Below are 16,071 nucleotides of genomic sequence, written 5' to 3'. Positions count from 1 at the left end.
TTTTAAGCCCATCGAGTGTACTTAGAAGGTTGTACCTCTGCAGAGGGTAACATTGCACTGTTGCTTTGTTGCAGTCCTATTCCAGAGACACAACTATGCTTACCGGTAATAGTGTTTGCTTTTGGTGTATTAGTATATTGGCGTATTAGAGCTTGTTTTTGTTTTGTTAAAAACTACTTCTTGAAATATTTCTTATAATGCAAGAAGAACAGGCCCTGCCCTGGATAGTTTGAGCTAGCCTGATGTCATCTGAACTTGGAAGCAAAGTAGGGTCTGCCTTGGTAAGTACTTGGATGGAAGACCACAAAGGAAGTCCAGGCCTACTGTGCAGAGGCAGGCAATGGCAATTCACCTTTGAGGTCTCTTGCCTTGAGGATCCTATGGAACATGGTGCTAGGTGTTAGGAACATGGTGTTAGGAACACGGTGCTATGGTGCCCACCAGCACCTTTTGCCTAGTATTTTTAGAATAGGTGGGACCAGGTGGAGCTTCTACCCAACAGGGCTTCTTATTGGCCAGTTGGAGATCTGATCTGCTATGAAGATTATAATGTTTCTACAATAGCTGCACACATAGTGTAGGTTTTATTCTTTGTCTCATTCCTCTTTCCCAGTTTTTTTTTAAATTACTTCTTCTAACCCCTTGTAGTTTGGTAGATCCATTATGATATTCTGCATTGGTGTTTGTAATTTGCTTAATAAAAGGTGAATGGCTGTTTCCAGTTACACATTATCATTTATTAGCTTTTAAGAGTATAAAGTATCCAATTCCTAGCTTGGCCCCAGTTAAAGGAAATCAACTGGCTGTTTTCTGAGCTATGTGGATGTGGCCTGGTAGTTTTTGCTCCTAATGTTTAGCTCACATCTATGGCTGGCATCTTCTGAGGTATTTCACCGCGAGATGGATGGAAATGCATCTCGCCGTGACATGCCTCTGAAGATGAAGATGTGGGTGAAATGTTAGGAGCAAAAACTACCAGGCCACGTCCACATTGCTCAGAAAACCCACAACAGCCAAATCAATGATAACTTAAAAAAATAGGATGCTGCAACTGTCTGTATCAAAGTTCTAGGCAGAGGTGGTCATTAAATCAGCTTTTTTTCCCTAGAGGAGAAGAAACCTAAAGTCAAGAAACCAAAACCTGAATTTCCTGTATATACAGCAGCAGAAACAAAGGAATACTTACCATCATATGACCATGTTACTTCTATTGAAGAGATTGAAGAACAGATGGATGACTGGCTGGAAGACAGAAACAAGTCACTAAAAAAGAAGGCAAGTGTACAGTCTTATAATCTTGGTGGTTTGTGTGCATTAAATAAACTCCAATTACAAAGGCACCTGCAGACCCAACGTAGGGTAATAGTTAAGACTGTTGGATTGGTATCTGGAATATCCAGGTTTTAATTCCCACTCGTGCCATGGAAACTTATTGGATGATCTTGGGCCAGTCTCAGCCTAACCTACCTCACGGGGTTGTTGTGAGGATAAAACAGGAGGCGAGGAGAATGAAGTTAGCCATTTTGGGTCCCCATTAAGGAGAAAGGTGGGGAATAAATCAATTAAATAAAACGAATAAAATGCAGGTGTTGTGGTTGATCAAACTGGGAAATGTTCAGTAAAGTCCCATGCCAGTGAGGAGCAGAGAAGTAGGGAGGGTGAGGGGTGTGTTCAATAAGCTATATTCGTGTCCAATCCCAGTTTAATTACAGCTTGTCCGAATGCAGCCAGTGTTTCTCTCTGATTGTTGCTTTTAAAGACATTAGGTTATTTTGAGAGTGGCCACATCTTCCCCTCTCAGTCTGCTATGCGTATACAAAAGTATAATCTGGAAATGCCCATATTTGATCAGTGCATGCTAGATGCTAAATGGTTTTCATGGTGTAGAGCAAGGGGAACTCCTTGCCACTGCATGGATTCTGATTTGGTTGACATGAAGCACTCAGAGCCAATATTTTTTTAAAAAACTATTTTGTTCTTGAATTTTATTGAAAGGTAAACATTTTATTGAGAGGTAAACAACAATTAAAACAACATTTTCAGACCGAACATGTAGTCAGCTGATATAAAATCAATACCATCAAAAATCAAGGCTGGCAGATTAATAGCCTTAAAATGGTTAGCGATGGTAGTGTTGGCTTCTTTTCTTAAGAAGTAAGCTACAGCAAATAAGTGTATCTGAAGCCCAAGTAACTGTTTTGTATGTAGTTACAGTTTTTCAGTCTCAGATTCCAAGTTCAAGCAGAACAGTAAACAATATCTACTGACATAAATGTATTCACACCTAGAGAGAGTTTCTAGTCAACCCATACAGTGTGAGATCTTAGTTCAACTGCCTAACGGCCGCAGATAGAATGTTCACTCTCTGCAAACTTCTCCCAGCATACAATTTCTTCACACATGGTTTGCTATTTTATTAGATAGTTTGCTATATTATGCAATGCTAAAGCATTTTTAATTTGCCCCTTTGAAATGTACGGGTCTTGGAGGTGGTTGGAGGAAGCGTGAGTGGGTAGTTTGCTCAGGGACTGTTGGCATTGGAACAAAAAGCTCTTCAAAGTGGGCATTACTAAGACACAAGAGATGGGATGGATTTGTAGGTGTGTGACTCTACGTGAGCCTAATAAGGCAATTGTGATTGACGGCAATTCATTTACCACACATTGAGGAAGTGAGTCTTGGGCACTGCAGGAAAGCAAAAGTGACTATTATCTTGGATTTGCAGAACATATATTGCAAATGCATGAAGGAAACCCAAATCTTGCTCATTTTAAAAACTCATAATAAATCATGTGACACCCCCCTCCCCCCAGAGAGCTTTATAAAGCTGTTTCATCTGTTGCTTTCTAGGGACCAGTATTACCAGTTTGTGAAAATTACACATTGAAATTCAGTTTTGCCAAAATGTGATCATCTGTAGAAAATTTTCTCCATATTTAAGAAGCTTGTATGAATTTAAAATTGCATCAATGATTTCTCAGTTGGCAAAATTTTAACATCTTAATGCTTTGAGGGGGTGCAAATCTTGGTAAACACCTGGAAGAGATCATATTCTATACTTGGGTTCTTGTCACAACAACGATGCACACACCTTTGGCAAGGAACTATCTGACTGAGCCTGCATCTTTTGGTGTGGCTTGCATAAACTTGAGTGGTTGAACTTTCATAATGGCGTTAGCTGAATACAGGGAATTTTGTGTGAATAATAAACTTGTTTCCTGGAATCTTACCTCTACATAATATAATGGGTTTAAAAAGCTCTGTAAATGATGGCGTCTGACCATGGGCAGTTCTGTTTCCTCTGCTGTGTGTTCTCTGTACAATTAAATTAGGATTTTCTGCAGATCCAGTTCAGGAGTGGAGAAGGATAGGTAGTTTGCTTTGTCTGGATTGAGCTTCTAGTTAGTATTTATCGGTGCCCGGTATTTACTTTGAGCAGTATTGTGGAAATCTGTTGCTAGGATTTAAGGGATATTAGATGATAGAAATGTCATTGTCTCTCTTTCTTTGTCCGATGAGTTTGTTGCTCGGTTTATACGGTTAAGGCACCTATCGTATTACTTTGTTGCTACTTAATCATATGCCTTTTTGCCGTCAGTCTGACAAGTTGCTATATTATTAACTGGAGCCCAGAGAAGAGAGGGAACGTGTTTTGGCAAACTTGATGTGGGATTTAAGCTGAACACATTTGTGCTGTTTGACTGCTGTTTGTGATGATATCAGCCGATGAAATTTGTTTGTTTCTTCCAGAAGGGAAAAAGTGGTACAATGAGAAAACCCAGCCAAAATATTTCCAATAGTCTTTTTTTTGTAGAGGCATGGTGAGAAATGTGTTTTTAAAAGGGACTTGTTATTACTAAAATTAGTCTTACGAAACTTAAAGTGAAAAAAACTTTGTTTTAGATGATAGAAAAAGGTGTCTTCTAAAGAGAAGAGATTTGCCTCTTTCTCCATCTCCAGTGCATGCAATGCATCTCTTTCCTGTCTCAGATGCTTCAGCTAGCTAAAATGTGCATGTAATACGCTGATAGGGTTCCCCCATACTCAGAACTAAAATATTTCTGTATTTGGGTAACTCCCACAATGGTTAATGAATACATATTCATTAACCATTGTGGGAGTTACCCAAATACAGAAAGGCCTAGAGCCTTTCTGGGCTAGTGTAGGCCATTAACGCTCTTTAGCCCAAAGGGTTTAACAGTCAAACGCCTTGATTAAAGCTGGACATAGTTTATAATAAGGATGATGAAAGAGTTCAGTGGTCCAGCTTCAGTGTGATCCCAGTGAATCATAGAATCATAGAGTTGGAAGAGACCCCAAGGGCCATCAAGTCCAACCCCCGGCAATGAAGGAACACACAATCAAAGCACTCCTGACAAATGGCCATTGAGCCGCTCTTTAAAAACCTCCAAAGAAGGAGACCCCATCACACTCCGAGGTATGTATTCCACTGCTGAACAGCCCTTGCTGTCAGGAAGTTTCTCCTGACGTTTAGGTGGAATCTCTTTTCCTTCGCCTTGAACCCATTACTCCTGGTCCTAGTCTCTGGAGCAGCAGAAAACAAGCTTGCTCCCTCACCAACATGACATTAGGAGAAACTGGGATCTGGGGCAAGAAACTTTTGTATCTCCTATATTCCACCCTTCCAGCCATTTTCTTTCCCTTCCCAAAAACATTAAAATCCCTCTGTTGCTACTAGTGGCACTCTTGCAGCTGGAAAACACCTGGAAGGTTTGCATAGTTCATTGGCTCTCCAGGGCAACTGGTTGACTACTGTGCTGGAATAGATGGTCACTAGTCTGATCCAGAGTGTGGGTGGAGTGAAATATTTAATATTTTGAACTTCCTCTTCCAAAATTAAATGCAGTTGCTCATGTTTAAGAGTAGGGAGTCAAAAAGGCTTTGAGGATTCCCTGCCGTGTTAAGCGATTGTTCATAATATCTGCCTGTTGATACAACCTGTAGTATTCTTCATCATATAAAAGATCTAAAGAAATAAAGACCTGCTTAAGAGTTTATTTCCTTGAGTATTTCAGTGTAATTAGGATTGGCATTGGAAGTTCTTACACAAACAATGGCTTTGCAGTTGGCTTCTGTTTCCCCATGTTGAACAAGTGGATGGCAATTATATTTGAGTGAGTATACTGTATCTCGAATAAGCAATTTTAAAAATGTCCTTTTACATTTATTGACAATTATTTTTAAATGCAACTAAAAGAATGCTAATGAAAATTGGATTTATGATGAAATGTGCACTTCTGTGCAGATTTTTTTTTACTTTAGAAGAGTAGCCTATAGATATCATATGGCATAGTTTGTAGGTGCTTGTGTAGTCGTTAGACATAGTGGAAAGCTTTAGAGGTATTAAAATATCTCTTGGAACGTTCTGATAACTGGTTTGAATGAAATGTGAAGCTTCCATACCTATCTTGATCAATGGTTATATATGCTTAAAAGTAAATAATAAAATGATGGTTCCTCAAACCTTATGTTCCTGTTGGTTTTTCCCATTTGCCTTTTGAAAATGCTGCATTTCAAACCTAGATGTGCTGAACTAGCCACAATTTAAACTGGAGAAAGGGATCTCCAAGAAGTAGTTGGTGATTTATATTTAAAAATATGACTAGGATGGGAACCTGGAAAAATTTTCTGAACGTCACAATTGAAGTATGTGAGTCTAAAAAATAATAATTACCTGCATCTGCCTAGCTATCCAGAAGTGTGTTACTTGTATCAACATGTGAAGTAAAGTCTGCTTGCATGCCAATAAAAAAATAACCCACTGTAGCAAATATATGACTGCATGACCTAATCCTTTAAATGAACTGTGTGATTTATTAGAAATAGGCTTCTGGCTACAGCGCCATGGACTTGATTGTATTATATATTTATGTCATATTGGTGGCCAGCTGTGTTAAGTCAACTGAGTCAACTTAATGCTCATTAGGGAACTTTCTTTCTTCATGATATGACTGAGAGACCTCTTCGGCCTAGATGTGCGTGCTAGAATCAGTGGAGGCGTGAATTATAAGCTGGTGTATTCAACAGATTTTTAACAGCAAGCCTCCATTGTAGCGCTTGAGTACAGCTGAGCTCAGGATGGAGATAGGGCAGGAAATTTTTTAAAAATCCTGATGTGTCTGTCCATTGAGGTCAAGAGCAGCCCCTGATTGGCTCTGAGAGCAAACAGGGAAGCCAACTCACCTATACCTGAATCCCCTGTTGTCTCTCTGCTTGAGTTGTTGCAGGTGAACTTGGCTGCGTGGAGCCAGCTCTAGGGACCATGCAGTCACAATAGCGGTGCTTCAGCACTTTCTGAATTTAGCAGCAGATCTACAGCCCTTTGGGTCACTTCCAAACCTAGCCCAGTCATCTAGTTAGATCCATATATACTGTTCCTAGCTTATGTAACATGGGGGGATCTTAAGTTTAAGTAGCCGGTGTAGAGATCATATGTATACTTCCCAATCTGAGCTGTTTTATTCTTAAATTTTCAAACTTATCTAAAATCAGGTAGTTTAAATAAAGATTGTAATTGATGGGAAACCCCCCCCCCCCATTATATTTTACCTGATGTTACTTCTTGGCATTTGTTGCTTTAGCTTTTGGTTTCCTTGCTTGGAATATGGTGTAGCCTGCAAGGTGTAATGGTCAAGGATGGTGAACTCTATTCTGGAGAACCAGGTTTGAATCCCCACTCCTCCGCATGAGCAGCTGACTCTTATTTGGTAAACTGGATTTGTTTCCCTGCTGTTCCACATGAAGCCTGCTGGTGACCTTGGGCTAGTCACAGTTCTCTCTGAACTGTCTCACCCCCACCTACCTCACAAGGTTCCTGTTGTGGGGAGGAGGAGAAGAGGTGATTGTAAGCTTCTTTGAGACTCCATAAAGGTAGAGGAAAGTAGAATAGAATAGAATAGAATAGAATCTTTATTGGCCAAGTGTGACTGGACACACAAGGAATTTGTCTCCGGTGCATATGCTCTCAGTGTACATAAAAGAAAATACATTTGTCAAGAATCATAAGGTACAGCACTTAATGATTGTCATATAGGTCTAGTAAGCAATCAGGAAACAATCAATAGTAATAAAAACTTAAAATGTAAAATCATAAAATAAAATGAAATGTCAGCACAGGCTATAGTCATACAGTCATAATTGGGAGGAGATGGGTAATAGGAATGATGAAAAAAGTAGTGCAGTAATTATATAATAAATATATAATAAATAGTTTTGTTTAACAGAGTGATGGCATTAGGGAAAAAACTATGCTTATGTCTTGTTGTCTTGGTGTGCAGCGCTCTGTAGCGAAGTGTAGAGGGTAAGAGCTGTACTAGTTAATGTCCAGGATCACGAGGGGTCAATAAATATTTTCACAGCCCTTTTTGACCGATTACGGTATACAGGTCCTCAATGGAAGGCAGGTTAGCAGCAATTGTTTTTTCTGCAGTTCTGATTATTCTCTGAAGTCTGTGTCGATCTTGTTGGGTTGCAGAACCAAACCACACAGTTATAGAGGTGCAGATGACAGACTCAATGATTCCTCTGTAGAACTGTATGCAGCTCTTGCCAGGCAGTTTGAGCTTCCTGAGTTGGCGCAGAAAGAACATTCTTTATTTTTTTGATGACATTTTTGATATTAGGTGTCCATTTTAGGTCATGAGATATGATGGAGCCTAGAAATTTAAAAGTCTCTACTGTTGATACTGTGTTGTCTAGTATTGTGAGAGGAGGTAGGATGGGAGGGTTTCTCCTGAAATCTACCACCATTTCTACGGTTTTAAGTGTGTTCAGTTCTAGATTGTTCCAGTGGCACCACGAGGCTAGTTGTTCAACCTCCCGTCTGTATGCGGTTTCATCGTTGTCTCGAATGAGACCAATCACTGTTGTATCATCTGCAGGTGAACTTGGCTGCGTGGAGCCAGCTCTAGGGACCATGCAGTCACAATAGCGGGGTATAAAATAGTGGGGTATAAAAAATCAACTCTTCTTCTTGTTAACTGAGTAATTTTCCTTTTTACCTTCCTTCCATTGAAACTGCTCTGTGTGTGTCTGTGTGAGTGTGTGTGAGAGAAAGAGAGACAACAGTTGAGTGCATGTGAGTGAAAAAAATATGCTTTATTCAACTTTCTGAAAATCTAGTCTCACTATTCTGTCATTTGTAAGGAAAGGTACAGATTAAATTTGGTAGATTTTTTAAAAAAATCTTGTGCCTGTGTAGCTCTTGACTATCACCTATTCTCTTTTGTTTTGTTTCTTAGCATATTCATGCTGCTTTGAAATCAGAATGCCATCTCTTAAGCAACAAATAACATTTTATTTCCTCTAGGCAGCTTCCTATCCTGGAGTAATTGAAGACAGTTTCCCAGCCTGGGCTATTGGTCCCTTTTGCTTGGTTCTCTTAAGAAGCTAGTTCTATCTCATAGGGACTGCATGGCTGTCTAAATCAGGATGCTTTTACTGAATCAACCCTTTTCTTAGTATTGTGGCAGAGAACAACATATTTTGTAAGGCTGCCTGCAATGAGATATTAAGAAGGACATCTTGCAATAAAGTGTACAAACAAATCCGATATCTGGAATCTTCTTTGAGTTTTCAATTATGCTTTATTGGCATCTGCCTGAAGCCTATCTTGAAAAGCAGCATAGATATTGCATGGGATCAAGTGAACTGGTCGCCTGTTGTATAATGAGGATTCCTGTAGTGTATGTCTGACTTGCACAGCCTGAATGAACATTTGTGTTTCCCTCTCAGTTGGATTCTCCTAGTTAGCATGAATGTGGCATGGACATCAGGAGCACCAGTCCAGGAGGTAAAGAAGCTGTCTTCTGGACATGCCTGAAAAAATCCTTTGGCTGGGAGGCCTATGCTCACAGTACCAGTAAGATACGAATGTTCAAAGGAGCATTACCATTTGCTAGATGTTGAAGGTGCAAGGGAATGCATTCAAAGGAGTGTTATCATTTGCTAGATGTTGAAGGTGTTAGGCCTACTTTTAACCCACTTTCAATCCACTTTCAGAATTGTTTGCAAGTGGATTTTGCTATTCCGCACAACTTCAACATGCATTGAAAATGGATTGTAAGTGCAATATTCTGCATGTGCGGAAGGAGCCTAAGTGAATCACTTACACCTTCAACATCTAGTGAATGGTAGTACTCCTTTGAATGTTACAGATGGCAGCAAGAGGCTCTCTTCTGTGAGCAGCTCCTGCTTGATTGGGATAATGCCAGAGTGGTGTGGTGGTTAGAATGTCAGACTAAGAACTGGGAGACCCCAGTTTGAATTCTCGTTCTACCATGAAACTTTTCTGAGTAATCTTGAGCTAGTCACACACAGTCTAACCTACCTCACAGGGTTGTTATGATAAATTGGCAGAGAATGATGCAGGGCCAGTTTGTGTCCTCATCAAGGAGAATGGCAGAGTATAAAAAGAAGTAAATGATAATGATCACGGCCAGTCATAAATAATAATGTATAAGTGACGTATCAACAGGGGCTGATTGGTGCATGTCCTGAACATGGCATTGGGGCTTATTCTGTTGTGAGGACTGGCAACGTTGGCCTGAGCTGTTAGGTCCTTTAAAATTAATATCTATCTTCTCTGAGTTGGTCTCAGAGAAGTGGTTGTCATTCGAGGGATAGGCTGTCCCAGATCACTGAGGAAAGGACAGCGGTGGGATTCAAATAATTTAACAACTGGTTGTTTACAAGCACCATTTTAGCAACCGGTTCTGCGGAAGCGGTGCGAACCTGCTGAATCCCACCACTGGGAAAGGAGGGAATATAGGATAGATTGCTGAAAACTTAATCTGGTCACTGGTGGGAGTCATCTTGGCAGCCAGTTCCTTTTGCAGAAAAACCTGAAAAGTAATTGTAGAGTATTGTGAAATCTCCAAGCTATTTCTTTTATCCTGTTTGAAACATTCCAACTGCATCACATTATGATCTTGGAGGTCAGTCTTGAGTTCAGGGTGGTGTTTTTTCCCCCCAGCTATTGGCAATTGGTGACCTAGAAAAGTGGGCACACATGTTCTCCCCCACATGCCTCGTGTTCAGAATTCACACAGTGCATGCTACAAACTCAGTTTTGTCCACTCTTCCTCTTCTTTTCCTTTGAAAATGTATATAGATTTTGCCTCCACATGGAGAATGTATAAAATATGGTATGTAGGCAGGAATGAACACATCTTTCAGACATAGTAGTAGCAGTGACTGTTGAGGCTGAGTTTGCAAGGGGTATACATTTGTGTGTGTGAGAGAGAGAGGGGGGGATTTCAAGAAGAAACAAAAGATCTTTGAGAGAAGCACCAGCTTTCCTTGCTGCTTTTGCCTTTTGTTGTTTACTTAAGACCTTTCCATTCACCAAGGCTTTTTAGTTAATTAAGTGGATGGTTTCCCTCCTGGCTCTCTGCTGTTTATATGTATTAGGTTTTATTTTGCAGCAGTTAAATTTTGATTTTTATTGGTACCATTTTGATTGCAAATTTTATGGCCTACTTATACGTCACCTTGGGCAGCATGTTGAAGAGACAGCATGTAAATACTGCAACTCTACTCTGCTGCTCTTAGAGCTTGCAGGGGTGGCCAACCTATGGTGCTCCAGATGTTCATGGACTACAATTCCCATCAGCCCCTGCCAGCATGGACAGTATATACCCCAAACATTTCCTTCTCTCTGGACACAGTGTGTAACAGACTTCTCTCAACAACACAAACCTTTATTGGCATATAGAACAGACTTCTCTCTGTGATACACCTCTGAAGATGCCAGCCACAGATGCAGGCGAAACATTAGGAACAAGACCCACCAAACCACGGCCAGACAACCCGGAAAACCCACCAGAACTAGTCTAATATAGTTTTTAAAATTAATCTGAAATCTCAATTTTTCTAACTTTGTCTTCTTATGAAGTCAATTGTGGAGTGATATAATAAAATTTATAATGGGGACTTAGTAAGTATAAAAAGTATATATGGGGCTTGCTAGCAGGTCCTCAGAACAGTTTGCCATTTGAGAATATAGTGTAAAAATGAAGTTTAGAGGCTATCTTTGGTAGCAAAACAGGATTGTTTACTGAAGTTATATACAGTTGTGGTCAGAATAAATCTTATCTTTCAATTGACAGCCTTTTTGTCCTTGTTCTGTGCTCATAAATGGCAGTTGAGTTAGGTAAGTTTTAGTCCAAGACAAATGAGCAGTCTGTGGCTTCTGCCCTTATTATTTTTCCCCTTCACCTTTTTAAAGGAAGTCGGCCTGGTCTTGAGTCTTTCACAAACGTTGAGAATGAGCCAGAGTTAGATAAACCATGCTTATAAAACTGAGCTAACGTAAATATAACTTTGAATAGTGTTGAAATCTGGGGAACATTTCTAGCGCACTGATCATTGGCATTACGAACAGTTGCCATTGACAAAATCTTGCAATAGGCTTGTTTTACTTCACTAAATTCTCCTACTCTAAATTAATCTGGCCGGTGTTGTAAAGTATTCAGAAACAGCATGGCTCTGAAATAAGCATCTTAATTATACTCTGTCTTGAGACCTGATGATGATACTCAGGAGATGGGAATGTCAGATCTGATATGTACTTAATTGGCCTAATTAATAATAGCCTCAAAGAAAAGAAGCAAAGAAATTGTGATCATAATGCCTGCTTTACTTGATTAAAAGATTGCAGAATTTTCTTCATAGGAACTATGTTCACATCAATCAAGTTGGTGGTGCCAATCTAGATCAAAGATGATTAGAGAGAGAATTTTTACCCACAATGTCCTGTTTCTATCAGAGGTGTCTGGGTAGATGGGGGTAAGGATATAGGCTGAGGGACAGCTGGAAATTCGCTTGAGTGACAGAGGAAGCAATAAATCTCTATCTGAGGAAAACTGGTTGAGTTCTGTTACGCTGTGCTAATCTGTCATCTCTTACTTGTGTGAGATTCACATTCTTTCATTCTCTTGCTCGTGTCCCTAAACGGAAGATTGTTGGTTGATTAACTTCATTTGCATATAGATCCTGTTTCATTAGCCCATAGTCTTCATAATACTTGCTTATTTCAAAGCAACAATGTACAGGAACACTAATGTTAAATGTGTATCGGCAAAGGATATTACCTCAGCATATGCTGAGCGAATGGAGTCGTTGGCATGCAGATGTAGTGCTGGCTGGACTAAGCGTTCTGGTCGGAGGCACACCCCATGCCACCTGATATTGGGCCTGCAGGGCCACCCAAAAGGTACGAAAAGGCAGGAACCCTCCATTTAGTTGAACCGGTGATCTCCAAAAAGGGTCATGACTTGCATGATTGTAATATTCCTTCCTTATTGTCTGAGTCCAGGCTAAAGCTTCCCATAATCTTAGCGTGTCCTCAGAGGAAGGAGAAAACTGAGATTTTTTTAGTATTTCCCTGAAATATGTGCACTGAAAATATGCACTGAAATATGCAGGTTACGGGAATCTGACACAAACTGGTTTGACACGTTCCATTCAGGTACACGACTGTGTCTGGCTGCAGCTCCCGGTTAAGTGTCAGATGTAAAAAGCACAAAGTCACTGATTTCAGATGTTCAAGTGTGTGGGCTGAGCTGTGCACAGTAGTTGCTGATCTGGATTGTTGCTGAAGAGCTCACTGAGCAATTTTGCGTGACAAATTAATGCCCAGAAAAGTGAGTGTGTGTGCTTGAGGGAGAGAGGAAGAGACCTTTTCTTTGCCTGCTGCTTCTCCCAGCCATTCCTCCCTGCCCCACAACTGGATTCTGAAAGAAGTTCTGGCTGGAACGAGAACAGCAGGCTTGATGGGAAGGATGTTGGGCTTTCTGTCGTCCAATCATGTGCTTGAAATGATGTCTTCCTGTTGCTCCAAAGGTTGCTTCACAGCTTACATTTGAAAGCATAGGACGGGCACCCTAATTTGTCATTGCTTCCAGATACGGTCAGGCAGGGCAAAGTAAGAGACCAAAAACCTGAGCTGGTCCAAAATGCAACTGTTGGGTTGTTGTTGGGGAGCTGAATTCAGGGATTGTATCACTCCTGCGGGGTAAGATCTCGCTTGCTTCCTGTTTGTTTCAGGCCACATGTCAAAGAGCTGTTGTGTTTTTTTAACCTTTAAAGCCCTAAACGGGTTGGTGCCTGGGTACTTTAAAGACTACTCCCTGCCATACTGTCCAGCCTACCAAAGGTCTGCCTCACAAGCCTTGCTCTCTGGAGCCCATTTGGCAACCAGAGACAGGGCTTTGTGAGTAGTGGCCCCTTGCCAGAGAACTGCCCTCACCCTGATTCCTGTGCTGTTCTCTTTTAGACACCAGGTCAAAAGATTTCTCCTTACCCAAGCTTTTAATTAAGGAGTTGGTCCTTTTTCACCATTCTTATTGTGTGTGTTTTTAGCCTGTGTATTGTTATACATTTTAAAGTGCTCAGTAATTTTATGCCCTCATTGGGTTTTTAATGCTGGGTTTTGATTGACAACCTATAATGATTTATTTTTTATGTTTTATTGAGTAAGCCACGTTGGATAGGTTTTTTTGGCAACGTGACATCATCTCTTTGTAAACAAGTAAATAAAAGAACAAAACAAAAAGGGACTGGAGCTAATAATTCCTTTCCCTAATTTTGAAATGCAAACCTCCACGTGTTGGCTTAGTCGGTGCTGTGCCCTTGACAGAGACTCTTATGTTCATGTCCTCAGACTCTCTTGTGAGCAGTAGGCAGCAGAAGAGTGAATTGTTTATTTCAATTTTGTAATGTAATGTTGGGCCAGATATTGTTTCTGCAAGTTTTTGTAGCAATTACTGGCAAGTCGGCATAATTAATGATTTGGGGGCTGTAATCTGCCAGCAGGCTGTGGGAGCGTGTTAATCTACCGCTGCACTGCTGGAATTATCCCTTAGAAATACACCGTCAGTTTTCAAACTACTGAATATACTGAATGCTGCATTGTGCAGGGTTTTAGAACTAATTCTTTAATTCTGTGCTTGCTACATATGCTTTTTGGCACTTTAAACAGCTAAAACGCTTAAGACCGTAGTAGGTAAAGGCAGAAATGTCAAAATATAAAAACGTCAAAATGCTGTTTCAGATGTCTTTTTCAAAAAGCCTTTTAAAGATGTATACATTCACAGTTCCTGGCTTGATTTTTTTTTAAATGCAAGCATAGCAGATGGACTCTTGCTTGCCCTGCAAATGTCTTTATTGCGATCTTTGGAGGTAATTCTAGCTAGTTGCACAGAACACAATAGAAACCTCCCTCCCATCCTGATAACTCAGTTCAGCCCACATTAAGAGGCAACCTCACCCCACTCCAGAGAACTGGGTCTAGAATGAAGCTTTTCTACATGTCTGGGGGAAGCCTGCCCCAGGGCAACTTGTTCCAGGACTTCTGTTTCATCTCAATACAGCCCTTCTGGCTAATTGCCCCTGAGGGCGTGCTTAGAACTGACATAAGCTATACCTCAGATTGGTTCTACGTCCTGCCCGGGAGGCCTCTGTTGAATGGTTGCTGGTGTCCATCCTGGTAAACTACCCTTCCCATTTCATCACTGTGAAAACAAGTTTTAGTCTCTCAGTTTAAATGGGAAGATCAAGGCCCAAGGATCTTTGTCTCTTCCAAGGGTAAGACAGAATTCAGACATGTACTATTTGGGTAATGCAGTTAATTACAACATTGTTCTACAGACCTTTGATCATATGGTCTGTCTTTGTGTACTCTATTATACCTTTTTCAATGGGCACACACACAAAACAGTCCTTTCTGAAGTTCAAATTAGAAGTCTCTGCTTCCTTCCTTTTTCTTTCCCTTTCTAATTCTGCTTTTTAGTGTCCATTCCACCATCTATAACATGCATTTCTGTGATCTGACCACGACATCTAGTCATGTTTTTTTGGTTTAGAGCTGTAGAGCTGGTTTAGAGCTGTTTGTTTGGTTTAGAGCCAGTTGTAACAGCTTACTTTCACTGAAAATATTAATATGTTTATTTGAACATTTGAATAAACTATAGTCCTTTTAACAACTCCATCCAAAGGGGTGTGTGTGAATGGTTTAATGGAAAATAGCATGTTCTCTTTGGCAGATGTATCGGCAGAGTGGGCAAGCTGGGAGGTGGTGCTGGGAGGTGGGCGGTCACCACATCTTGACAGCGCATAACCTAGAAGGGAGGCTGGCCATTCCGGGCTGCGTTGGTGTCTGACTGGATACCAGTGCAGGGGGCAGTGGATTGGGGCATTCCCCCCAGGCTTTCACAGCACAGCCAGCACCCTGGACTTACGCCACCAAAAGGGTAGTGAAAGTCCATTTAATCCCACGAAGGGCTTTCTGCTGGCCAAAAAGGTTTGTTGATTTTTATGCCTCCTCGCACTGTCTGAAAATCCCCTGGAGGTGCCGGGGCAGCATGGTAGCAACACTGCATCCTGGCATCTCAGGCTATGAATGGTGCTGCCCATTAGGGACGAAGCTAGGGGGCCACAAGGGGGCGGGGGGCCAGGCGCCACGTGAGGGGTGCATTTCCCTGCCCTCCCCGCCTCCCCAGGAGTGAGGCTGCTGGGTTGCTGTGCACCCCTTGGTGTGACCTGACCCAGTAGCCTCACAGCTGCATTTAGTTCTTTCCTTTCCCTTCCTTGCCCCCCCCCCCCAGTGAGGGCGTCAGGGTGTCCCAAGGCCGCCAGGTCGAGACTCAACCAGGCAGCCTTGCACCCTGAGAGTTCCCTTTCTGTTTCCCCTTTCCCCCTTCCCCCTTCCAGCTGAAATCAAGTAGCAAGGTGCAGGAATGGCATGCTTCTGCCCCAAGTGAGCCACAGCTCAGGTCTGGCCCGACGGAAGAACTGGAGTGAGGGGAGATTTACCTCACCCATGGATGGAGTGGAGCCAGGTAATTTGCGGCAGTTCTGGGGAGAGAGGAGAACCATTCCCCCCCCCCCCCACAAACATATATAGAAAGGGCGCACTCTCCAGCCTTAGCTGCCCCTACTTGCCAGTCTCCTCACGGCACTCATGTGGTCAGAGCGCCAGCAGTGTCCTAGCTCAGAGCAAATGGACCAACCTGGGAGGAATGAGCACAAGGAGAATGAGTGGCTCCGGCT

The 16,071-nt window shown here is 41.6% G+C and overlaps 1 protein-coding gene across 2 annotated transcripts in view; it reads left to right on the top strand.

Moving 5' to 3' along the window:
• The window catches only part of DNAJC1 (DnaJ heat shock protein family (Hsp40) member C1), an 84,933-nt gene that overhangs the window by 47,554 nt on the left and 21,308 nt on the right, over window positions 1-16,071 (top strand). For both annotated transcript variants that reach the window (XM_048511394.1, XM_048511393.1), the window contains exon 8: window positions 1,109-1,275. In XM_048511394.1, the coding sequence (XP_048367351.1) occupies window positions 1,109-1,275 (167 nt within the window). The remainder of the gene's footprint in view (window positions 1-1,108; window positions 1,276-16,071) is intronic.

Source organism: Sphaerodactylus townsendi, linkage group LG11, assembly GCF_021028975.2.
Source record: "Sphaerodactylus townsendi isolate TG3544 linkage group LG11, MPM_Stown_v2.3, whole genome shotgun sequence".
Lineage (NCBI taxonomy): Eukaryota > Metazoa > Chordata > Lepidosauria > Squamata > Sphaerodactylidae > Sphaerodactylus > Sphaerodactylus townsendi.
The sequence above is the reverse complement of the archived record's forward strand: the minus strand, read 5'-3'. Positions and strand labels throughout refer to the sequence as shown.